This window comes from Sander vitreus, chromosome 20 (genome assembly GCF_031162955.1).
Source record: "Sander vitreus isolate 19-12246 chromosome 20, sanVit1, whole genome shotgun sequence".
Lineage (NCBI taxonomy): Eukaryota > Metazoa > Chordata > Actinopteri > Perciformes > Percidae > Sander > Sander vitreus.
Window position 1 is genome coordinate 12,210,251 of NC_135874.1, and position 12,187 is coordinate 12,222,437.

The 12,187-nt window shown below is 41.6% G+C and overlaps 1 protein-coding gene across 1 annotated transcript in view; it reads right to left on the reverse strand.

Annotated features, from left to right (window-relative positions):
* Nucleotides 1–803: 803 nt before the first annotated feature.
* The window catches only part of luzp1 (leucine zipper protein 1), a 45,209-nt gene continuing 33,825 nt past the window's right edge, over nucleotides 804–12,187 (reverse strand). The window contains exons 5-8 of the mRNA XM_078276722.1: nucleotides 11,600–12,186; nucleotides 11,299–11,469; nucleotides 1,984–2,267; nucleotides 804–1,222 (exon numbers count right to left, since the gene is read on the reverse strand). Of these exons, the coding sequence (XP_078132848.1) occupies nucleotides 2,025–2,267; nucleotides 11,299–11,469; nucleotides 11,600–12,186 (1,001 nt within the window). The 3' untranslated portion in view covers nucleotides 804–1,222; nucleotides 1,984–2,024. The remainder of the gene's footprint in view (nucleotides 1,223–1,983; nucleotides 2,268–11,298; nucleotides 11,470–11,599; nucleotide 12,187) is intronic.

Here is a 12,187-nt window from a genome sequence, read left to right on the forward strand (position 1 = left end):
CACCATGGAAATTGTAGCATGGATGAGGTTATAAACAATGCACCCCCCCCCCCAATTATTCTCTCTTTCTACATGTGCATTGCATTTTATTGCGTGCAAACTATGTTTTTTGTTTTGATATGGTTGCGCAGAAAGGAAAAGGATAATGCAGAACAGGAAGCGAATTCCAAAGAATCAAAATAACTGGTGAAAATGGCAAAAAGCATAAATAAAGTCCCGGTGTGTTGGTGCTCCTTAAATGCAGCCAACCAGCAATCATTTAAGCAGAGTGCATGCTGAGTCACAATCTTTCAAGTGCTCTTCTTTTTTTTTTTTAAACTTAGAAACATGCAAATGTTCGCTCAACATCTAAGACCCCAAATTAAATCCAGTTTGAGGCTGCATGCCAGAAAGTGGTGACACAGCTTAAAAATGAATCAAAAGTTAAAAATGAGCATGTGTTTGTATGGTTTTGTGTATTTTTTCATGTGTGAGAAAATCTGAAAAAAGCACATATGGCCTTCTAAGCAAAAGTAAATATCATGGTATGAGTCAGCATAGATGGGTTCGCTTCCTGTTTTTGGTCAAATTAAAAAAAAGGTAAAAGATCCTTTAGTTTGTGAAGAATTCTGCATGAAGATCCAGCCCTGTGAGACGAAAATGCATCTTAAACACTGCACTGCTGTTGAATATTGGGTTGTTTTTTTCAGTGATGGAGAAAGGTTGAAATTCTGACGTAGAAGTGATATATATCCATTGAGGTCACTGTAATGGTCCTCTGAGAAAGGCATTCTCAATGTTTCAATGAGAATTCAATGTCTCACTCTCTTTAAACCCTCTGGCATGCAGAAAAATCCCCAGCCGTCCCCAGCATGCCAACCTCTCCCTTGTCAAGTTTCGGGATTACACTATTATACATCCAACACAAGAAGCAGAAGAGGATACATGGGCTGGTGAGGCAACCTCCAAAAAACTGTACAGGCACTGTCTTTCCATTCATGCCTCTTTTGGGACAGAGAAATGTCCGGATAGTAAGAGCTGTTCACATCTCATCGTACATTTAAGGTCAGAGTAAGGATGTCAGGTCTGTGGTTTGTTGTTGTATATGGCTGCAACTGCTATTTTTCTTTGCTTTACTTGCTATGAAAGCTGTAGATGTTGACTTTTGGAGATGGTAGAAGCCATTAGTTGATGGGAGATTGATGTTTGGCCTTCCTTGTGCCATTGAGAGCTTAATGGAGTGCTGTTAAGAAAAAAAAAATGAAGAGAAAGAGCTTGCTTAATTCCTCTTCTTTTAACACAACTATTCATCTACTTTAGACACATGATTGTTCTGTAATTTCCAAATAATTTCCAAGAATGTTTGCCAGAAAGAACAAGGTAATTTGGTACTAACTATAGGGAAAATAGAGACACTGTTCAGTTGGTTCACTTCCAATTAAAATGAATTTCCAGTCTTCTACTCAGCGCACAGCAGATCAGCTGAACATGTAAACATTTGGAATTTCTTAGTATAAAAGTCAACATGTATGAAGAATAAAGTATCCAAAAAGAAATTAATAATCACTGAATATAAAAAATGAGCTTTTCTTTCAAGAAAACTTAAACTGTCTAATTAGTGCTGAAGTACAACATTCTTCCTAGGGAACTGCTGAGGAAAATATTCAGAATTACGAACAATACAGGATTTTTTTTCTCACTTGCAGGTTTCTAGCTACAGTACAGTTCATCTGGAAATGCCTTGCTCAGGGACACCTTAGCAGGGTGGATACAAACTGTTAACATGCAGTGAAGCTGGGGCTTACTTATTAAACCACCATGATGGATGTGCTAAACCCAGTGCAGCTAAATGTGCTACAGCAGTGTTGGTTCAGCTTAATATTGCAAATTTGATTTAAAACCCCCTTAAGAGATGTGACATCATTGCAACAGCGGTAATTAACATCTGTTTCCTTTAATCACTGCGTTTCAGGAGTAAAAAGAAAAGGTCCTGCCCTCTCCTACCTGTCCTTTTGCTGTAGAAGTCCTGCTCAGACCCAGCTGGTCTAATGATGCTCAGAGTGGCGATGGCTCCACGGTCTGCTCCCCGCTCCACTCCTCCCCTCTGCTCTGGCCCCTGACCCCTGACCCCGACTGGACCACAGATCCCCTCTGGAGGAGGCCCCTGCTGTCTTGGATGCTCGGTCATAAGAGCTCCCCAGGTGGTGAGAGTCGCTGCTGGGTAGCTGCCGCCTCCAGGAGGCTGGGCTGTGGCTCGGGTTTGGACTGGGCTCTACACTATCAGCAGCCTGGAAAGGTTAGAACATTTGACAGTAAGATTCACAGTCTGAATTGGCAGCTGCAGTAAATTGAATACATGGATTGCTTTGGCATTGGCATGGTCAGAAACAAACATCACAACAGAGGCCAGTTCATTCAATCCCATATTCTGGAGTTGTATATAGGAGGTCTGGGCATTTTGTTTGGACGGTTTGGGGCCTTGTTTCGACTTTTGTATTATGTGGGCATTAAATACATGCTGCTTATGTTAACTGGTGTGTGACAAGGAAAAACTGCCATGTGGACTTCTGCCAGGGGAAAAATCCCCAACCAGAAACCCCAAACATACCCCAAGCTGAGAGATTTATAATTTGGTGGGCTGACTAGAAAACAAACCCCACGTTACTAGTCTGTGGTGGCTACAGCCGCACGTCCCCCCTCATAACCTCAGTAACCCTGCTCTACGAAAATGAGAGTTAGATGACGATGCAGTTCCTAAAGCACACAGAAACAGCACCCCGCTCCTGTAATTTCAGCTTTAAAAAAGCACCATAATTAGTGACATTTGGTGGGTTGGAGTTGGCTTCTGATGCAGTTTTAGAATGCATCCTCGCTAATTGGCTTTAATGGAGCCCTGCTGGACTGCCTTTCTTGGTCTCCAAGGGTAACAGACAGGAAATCAGTCACCAGCAAACCCTGCCAAATAGGCGTGTTCAGTGTGGTCACTTCCTGCTCCAGTCACCGAGGGGAGGAAACGGCAGAGTGGCATATTCTCCTTCTATGGTAAGCTACTGCTGCAAGACCGGGGGCTTTCACAAGGTTGCCATGTAATGCACTTCCAGTGTTCCTCCTACACTCAACAGGAGGTTTGTGCATTGTTCACACATTGTAACAGACTTAAAATAGCAAAAGTTAATACAAATACATAACAATAAAGACTTGGCATGTTTTAGCTGAAAGTTAACAGCAAAAGTTCGTAAATGACAAGAAGTGTAATGCTCTATAGAACTAAACGGCTTTTAAAAGATCTGTGACTTCAGTCAAAGGAAAATTAGTAACTTCTGTGTGTGTGCCAACGGAGAGCTTTTCCCAAGTGGCTGAAAGTTAATTTAAGAAAATATTTGAGCAAGAGCAACGTCAGCCTGTAATACATGCTGTTAAGTAAGTTGATGTGCAACAGCAGAGGAAATCTACTGGAACAGCAAGTGCTGCTGTCATCACAGACCTGCTCCAGCTCACACCAGAATGCCTTCAGCTTGGAAAACCCACTTTTATAGGCGGTTATAATCAGAAACACTAAATCATGTCTGGCAGCACAGCATGATGATTTGACACAAAAAAGGGAAAAAAAAACCAGAAAAGGTGGGACTAAGAGAAGCAGTGCTGTTAGGTACATAACTCGTACCAACTTGTATATATCAAATGAACAGGACAGTCATATTTGGTGAGATTTAAAGAAATAGTTTGACATTTTGGCGCAATATGCTTATTCATTTTTTCACCGAGAATTTGATATCTGTAAAGTTAATATGTAGTTGGAGGCAGAAGCCAGTATCAAAACCTGCGTACCAGCACTTCTAAAGCTCCCTAATTATCATCAGACAGACAGACATTTATTGATCCCAAGTTTGTTTATTCTGTACAACAAGTTATGGGCTGGTCTATTTCTTGGTCAGTCTTTATGCTAAGCTAAGCTAACCAGCTGCTAGCTGCAGTTTCATTTTTTTCATTTATCATATAGACATGAGAGTGGTGGGTGTTTTAGGTTTTGTGTGTAGACATAGGTTAATGAGAAAAGGAGGCTTTCTGTTCAAGAATTATCAATACAGTTTCAAGAGTTCACCTTGAAAACCAAACAGACAGCTGTGAGAAGATTCTGCTTTCTAATACCGAATGAAGGCCAGCAGAAAGTAGCGTGTCAGAGCATCTGCAGAAGGAATTATATCTCTACTTTAAATCTGTCTGCCCTTGGTCTCTTGCCCAATTTTAAGGAATGGTGTTGTCTTGCCAACCCAAACTCTTAAATCACCTCTCCAGCAAGACAACACTCTTGACACTCCTGGTGAAGTTTTTCAGAAAAGGTTACATTTATGCTTAATTTGCATTTTTACAGTGTCTGTTGTCTGATCTACAACTGAAAGCATTACACAGTCCAACTTCAGCTGCTGCACAGACTGTTATTCCAAAGGGCTTTTTTTTGTTGTTGCACAGCTCACATCAGGTGACCAGAGAATAGTAGAGCAGCTCTGATCCCACACTTTACCTTGCTGCCACTGGCTTTTGACTCAACAAAGGATGTTTTGGTATCTCGTTCATCGGCCATATCGGCCCCACTGTCCTCAGCCAAACATAATTCACGGTTCATTCATGTACAGGCTGAGGTTTCCTACTGCTACAGCGGGGACTGGGAGGAATTACTACAATACTGTTCTGTTCTGAGGTGTGGAGTGACTGCTACAGAAAGCATGCACTCCCCATTCTAACACTGACCTGTTTATTCATATCATCATTCATATCATAACTGGCCTTAAAGTGTGATTTGGACCAAGTCCTGTATGTCCTTCTGTGCTACCTGTTCTGCTGTACAATTTATCCAGTGGGGACGTGATTGTCTGTACTAAATGTCATGGCAATCCTTCCAATAGTATGGTAACATTTCACTCAAAACAAAAAACAAATGTCAACCTCATGGCGACACTAGAGGAAAAGTCAGGGGATCACCAAAGTCATCGAATAAATTGTCTGGGAAATGTACAAAACTTTGTGCCAATCCATCCATTGGTTGTTGATATATTTCACTAAAAAAATCTAAATTATCAACATCATGGTGGTGCTATATTTCGTTCTGGACCAATGTAGTGGACGAACAGACTGACACTGCCATTCATAGAGCCATGCCAACACTGGTTTGGACAAACTAGAGGCAACAGTAAAGGTTAAACAGCAGGCATGGATTTGGACGATGATGATAACGATCCTGACCTTTCACTAGATGAAAAGATGTCATTCTCTGTCCCATAGAGGTTTGAATAAATTACATCTAAATACAGCATACATGAGGTTTAAAAAATAAAGCCAATCGATAAGCTATCAGTTTGCCCAGGGTGCTTAAAGGAACTGAGTGTGTTGTCTCCTTCTTAAAGACTATTTATCGATAGCTGATTTTCAGTCTGTTTTACTCTCAACACTGGCAAACCTTTCACGCGAATGGTCATTAAAAGAAATGCAAGTCATGTAGACAGATTTTAATCTCTAGCAAAGGCACACTTTTTCCGTCTTTTTTGAAATGAGGAGTAAATGTCTAAAACAATAACATCATATATAAACAGCTGCTATTTACATGCAGACTGTAATGGAATAGATCAAGCCTTAGCTGAAGGAGTGCTGAAAGAAAGATAAATGGGAAGTCAGATAATGATGACTAGCTACATTCGTCTTCCATCAACCCATTTGCCTCCATCTACAAACTTGTAATAACACAAACCTCTTCTATCAACCTTTGACACTGCAATCACAAACTAATCCCAACCTCCCACTGTCCTAACTACAGCTGTATTTATCCAAACCTCATGGGAATGGACGCTGTTCAGACCACTGAAATGTTCTGAAAATCCAAACCATAGATGATCGGCTGTGCTCCAAGACATGCTTCTAAGTCCAATTATGAATTGAAGTATGTTTTTTTTGCACTGTAGCAATTTTGGTTCATAATTGCTATCCAAATGGAGTGACCAGTTCGTGCATCAAATATCAAGATGAACAAGGTTTTACTGTACCGCAGAGTCAACTAAGTGGGTTTGGGAAATTCCCATAATGAAGTGCATAACTGACACAAATGGAGAAGTGACAACAAGAAAGGTAGTTCGTCAGCGCACTGCTAATTCACTACATCACAGACAGGAAACGGACTCAGGGCTGGAGGATAACCAGGGCTGAAGGGTTAGTGATGTGGGATAGGGTCAGAAAAAAAGAGAGCAGGAGACTTATGAACTGAAGTGAGAAAAGAATAATGTGGAGCTGGGGTCAAGGCCATGTTGTAGAACTGATGTAGGCACTGACCCTGACAGAGCTCCTCAAATACATGACTTGAAACCACTTTGTTCATGTCACGGCTTGGATGACAAATTAAATAGGTGGGGGACAGGTTGAAAAGAGAGGAAGGGAGGGGAGGAGTCAGCGACATGACAAAAGGTGGTTGTGCCTAATGCTTTTTCTACCAGTCTATATCAGTGCTAAATGGGGGTGTTAAGGGTCAGTGTTAGACAGATTTCATTGAGCCCGTTGAAGCTAAATAGAGGGAGGGACCCTGTAGGCAATTACAGCTCTAAGGTCATATGAGTTGGTATGTTTCTATGCAATGTATCATCTAGCTGGAGATGAGACCCCAGCTATGTTCATTGTCTTTGCTGTGACTGGAGCATACTGGAGTGTGTTCCTGTGAGTGTTTGTATGATACTCCGACTGATGCTCACGTCGAACTGAAATACTTAAACATGTTAACAAGTGCTTTGCTCATTGAGCATTAGCAGCAGAGTTCTTAACGCTTTAGTGCGTAACATTTTGATATTAATGAACGTCCGTTACATTCAAGCCATTGCCAAATGAGTTGCTACAAAGCTAATTAAGACTATCAGCTCCACACAACTCTCTGTATTTCTCAGTATGGCTATGTTCAGAAGATTGTGACATCCGGTGACTTTCCCACGCAGAAGCTTGAGTGACGATAATTACCTCTTCTGAAAAGTCCATCATGTTTTTTCAATTCTCCATGTCCTCCTTGGCAACTAGCAACTGCGTGGAGATAGGGTGGGGCGCGTGCGCGATCACGTAAGGCTCGTTTCATGTGTTCATGTGAATTCCTCATGGGGGCGACAGAAACTACATACTATAGTTTTAAATGCAGTGGAACTCGTACGTTTATGAACCCATGCTAAAGTTGACTAAAAAGAGGAATAAAAAAAAAATCATCTTTTGGAAATTGATCTTAATGCCTTAATTAAAAAAAGAGGAAAAATCCAACCTTTAAGGACACCAATTTTCTTTGTGAATGAATAATGTATCGTAAATAAATAAATGTTCTTCCTTAAAATACAGGGGGCATAAGTCAGTACACCCCTATGTTAAATTCCCATAGAGGCAGGCAGATTTTTATTTTTAAAAGCCAGTTATTTCATGGATCCAGGATACTATGCATCCTGATAAAGTTCCCTTGGCCTTTGGAATTAAAATAGCCCCACATCATCACATGCCCTTCACCATACCTAGAGATTGGCATGGGGTACTTTCCAGTGCAAATCAAACCAGCTATTAGGCTAACTGAAATAAAAACATGTTGTGGGGCTATTTTAATTCCAAAGGCCTTAAAGGCCTTAATGTCCTTAAAGATTGGATTTTTTAATTAAGGCATTAAGATCAATTTCCAAAAGATGATTTGTTTTATTCCTCTTTTTAGTCAACTTTAGCATGGATTCATAAACTTATGAGTGCCACTGTATAAAATGATGTCGACACACAAGTGACTGTACAATACCTTAAATCAAACAGTCCAAACTTGGCAAAAACATTATTTAAATTAAGAACTATCTGATCAAAGAGTAAGTAATTACGAACTTGACCAGACAATCAATGTTAGCTTTTAGGCACATTTTCGGAAACATTTTGGTCTCTACCTCAGAGGAAGAGAACCCATGAGCTGAAAACTGGCCCCGACAATAAATCCCGAACAGCAGTACACGACTTTGGTGCAAAAAACAACCCCGACCCTGTAACCCCTTGAAATTGGACTGACCTGGTCAATAACTCTTGAGTGCACTACTTCTAAAAGAAGACCCTTAAATCATGACTTCAGCATAACAGCTACAAAAACAACGGTATATCTACTCGTGCATGGTATACCGTGTAAGACAAAAAAATAATTAAGTCTTAAGAAATCTCTCTAGGATTATCTTCTATAGCAGATCTCAGTGTGCTGTATTAATGCAAGACAAAAATAGTTTAACTCCAGAGAAGGTTATTGCTCTACGTTGCAAATGTGAGCAAAGATGATGAATGAGACAGCGTACACTTTGCATGTGTGTGTCTGTCTCCTTGGCAACGTTTATTTATTAGGGGAAAACACAAGAGATTTTACCCAAAGGTCTCTAGTCCAGCATAATTTGTCAAACTGACAGACTGACATGTTAGTGTAGCCAAGGAGCCCACTCTGTAAGCAGTACTACAGCCATTTGACTTTAACTTTGAATATATTATATACCAGTAGACAAGTAAGTTAATACTGTAGCCCATTAGTAGTTTTCACATTATCATTCTGATGACTTGTATAAACTTTCACACTACATTAATTAAATTGTAGCTATGCATACAATCTTACATGTTGATGCATAGGCACACATACATGAAATCAGAGGGCTCAATCATCTCTTTGCACAGAAATGTGTTGTTTATAACGTCGCTCCACAATCACTCTTAAGTGTTGGAGAAGTTACAGTGGGGCAAAAAAGTATTTAGTCAGCCACCAATTGTGCAAGTTCTCCCACTTAAAAAGATGAGAGAGGCCTGTAATTTTCATCACAGGTACACTTCAACTATGAGAGACAAAATGAGAAAAAAGAAAATCCCATTGTAGGATTTTTAATGAATTTATTTGCAAATTCCTCGGGAAAATAAGTATTTGGTCATCTACAAACAAGCAAGATTTCTGGCTCTCACAGACCTGTAACTACTTCTTTAAGAGGCTCCTCTGTCCTCCACTCGTTACCTGTATTAATGACACCTGTTTGAACTTGTTATCAGTATAAAAAGACACCTGTCCACAACCTCAAACAGTCACACTCCAAACTCCACTATGGCCAAGACCAAAGAGCTGTCAAAGGACACCAGAAACAAAATTGTAGACCTGCACCAGGCTGGGAAGACCGAATCTGCAATAGGTAAGCAGCTTGGTGTGAAGAAATTAACTGTGGGAGAAATTATAAGAAAATGGAAGACATACAAGACCACTAATAATCTCCCTCGATCCGGGGCTCCACGCAAGATCTCACCCCGTGGGGTCAAAATGATCACAAGAACGGTGAGCAAAAATCCCAGAACCACACGGGGGAATCTAGTGAATGACCTGTAGAGAGCTGGGACCAAAGTAACAAAGGCTACCATCAGTAACACACTACGCCGCCAGGGACTCAAATCCTGCAGTGCCAGATGTGTCCCCCTGCTTAAGCCAGTACATGTCCAGGCCTGTCTGGAGTTTACCAGAGAGCATTTGGATGATCCAGAAGAGGATTGGTAGAATGTCATATGGTCAGATGAAACCAAAATAGAACTTTTTGGTAAAAGCTCAACTCGTCGTCTTTGGAGGGGAAAAAATGCGGAGTTGCATCCAAAGAACACCATACCTACTGTTAAGCATGGGGGTGGAAACATCATGCTTTGGGGCTGTTTTTCTGCAAAGGGACCAGGACGACTGATCCGTGTAAAAGGAAAGAATGAATGGGGCCATGTATCGTGAGATTTTGAGTGAAAACCTCCTTCCATCAGCAATTGAAGATGAAACGTGGCTGGGTCTTTCAGCATGACAATGATCCCAAACACACCGCCTGGGCAACGAAGGAGTGGCTTCATAAGAAGCATTTCTAAAGGTCCTGGAGTGGCCTAGCCAGTCTCCAGATCTCAACCCCATAGAAAATATTTGGAGGGAGTTGAAAGTCCGTGTTGCCCAGCGACAGCCTCAAAACGTCACTGCTCTAGAGGAGATCTGCATGGAGGAATGGGCCAAAATACCAGCAACAGTGTGTGAAAACCTTGTGAAGACATACAGAAAACGTTTGACCTCTGTCATTGCCAACAAAGGGTATATAACAAAGTATTGATATGAACTTTTATTATTGACCAAATACTTATTTTCCACCATAATTTGCAAATAAATTCATTAAAAATCCTACAATGTGATTTTCTGGATTTTTTTCCCCCTCATTTTGTCTCTCATAGTTGAAGTGTACCTATGATGAAAATTACAGGCCTCTCTCATCTTTTTAAGTAGGAGAACTTGCACAATTGGTGGCTGACTAAATACTTTTTTGCCCCACTGTATGTGTCAGGTTGTGCTTACAGTGGTGGACATTTTCCCATACGAGATGTGAAAAGAAAAAAAACTAAATATCTCATAATAACTAATGGCAGATAATAACTTCAAATTAAAACCATCTGATATAAGCTCTTGCCCACTGATGAAAGAAGCATAGATGTGAATCTATACACAAACACATTAATCCTATACATGCACTATGTGGGGGTGAGTATTCAAACTGTTATTTTCAGTAATGTTTGCGTAGAATAGCAATGTCGCCTGGCAGGGGCGCAGACTGTGGTGGCACATTTAAATACAAGAAAGCTATTTTCTTCTCCTTGAGGTTTTCCTAACCTTCTTTTCCCCCTGTTGAGGTCTTTTTCATTTCCATCCTCCCTCTTTTTTTGTCCCACCCTTTTCTCTTTGTGCTTACTGGGGCAGCAGGAGTGGGGCCTACAGAACTGCTGCGCTAAGCTTGAAGTCACAGAGCCTGGCGTCAGGGAAAAATACAAGCTGAGCTCTCATGCAAAGTGGACACACCAGGAGCTTAGCCCTGCGGTTGTACTTTCTGGACTTTTATCTTCAAGACAAAACTATTTCCAGAGTGGTGCGGATAATGCCTCCACCTGCACAGCAATGCAGGGTACTTTAAAAGCCACACTCTGCAGTAATAGTGCAGGCACATGTTGGTTTAATGCCAGAAATGTTTGAGAAATTTAAAGCAGAAACAAGGACTAATTTTCCAAGGGAGAAATGGAATAGTGATTCAGTTTATTTAAGTGATTTGTCCTTTCATATTGTCAAACACTATATACACCAAGCATGTAAAATCATCAGTGAAATTTTGCTGAAAATTTACACTTGTTTTGTGCTTACCATTTGATGAAGACTAATAAATAATCGATTTATATTAACACTTTCTTGCTACCTGCATCATTTAAAAACAACACATCTTATGAGAGCAGAAAAGTGTAAAAACCTAAAGTTGGTCGTCCTACCTGTGGTTCCTGTGTGTAGGATCGGGCCCAGGACTGAGAGGTAACAGGTGCGTGGGGTATGGTCCTTCCCAGGCCACTTGCTTCCATGGTGGGAGACTGTTTGCCTCGGCGAATCACTGGTTCCTCAACTTCTCTGGTGTTTGTAGTACTGTTGATTCTACGCATGTACACCTGGGACAGGGAGCAACACACAGAGCAACATTATGCAGCTATGAAGTAGTTCACTCCCATCCTACAACTTATTATTACCTTTGTGTGAAGAATGTACTCATTTGTCTCATACATGTATTCAATAGCTCACCTCAGCAGGGGATGGCTTGGCTCCCTTCTGTGACTCAGCATTCCCACCAGCTCCTGTTCCACTGTGTATCGTTTCTTCTGTATCGATGGTGGTTGCCCGGTAAGCCCTCCATGTTGTCGCGGCTTCTGCTTCATCTTCCGACCCACCATCAGCCATCGTTCTTGCACCCCCTCTTCCTCGTCTTGTCTCATCCACTGACGAAGTGCCCCGGTTCTTCCAGGTGCTTCTCATAGTCACATTCTTCATGTCTGGTAAACTGTCGTCTTGGGAGTGATGGCCTTGTCTTTGGTGTCTCCAGCTGGTGAACGTGGTGGTGCTGCTGCTGCTTTCGAAGCCCGACTCTGTGTCGTTAAAGTCTGCGGGAGTGGTGTCCGAGGACTGGAGGCTGATGTTGCTGCGTTGACAGCACAGGTGGCTGGTGGTGGTCTCCACTCTGGAAGTGTTGTGGAGTTTGGACTTTGATGAGGAATCACTGCTTTCGTCCGGCCCACAGTCCTGGTCCAGGCACGACCGCAAGGTGATCTCGCTCTTAGGAATGGAGATCTCGTACGGGATGGAGATACTGCCATGGTGCTCACTGCTGGGGCC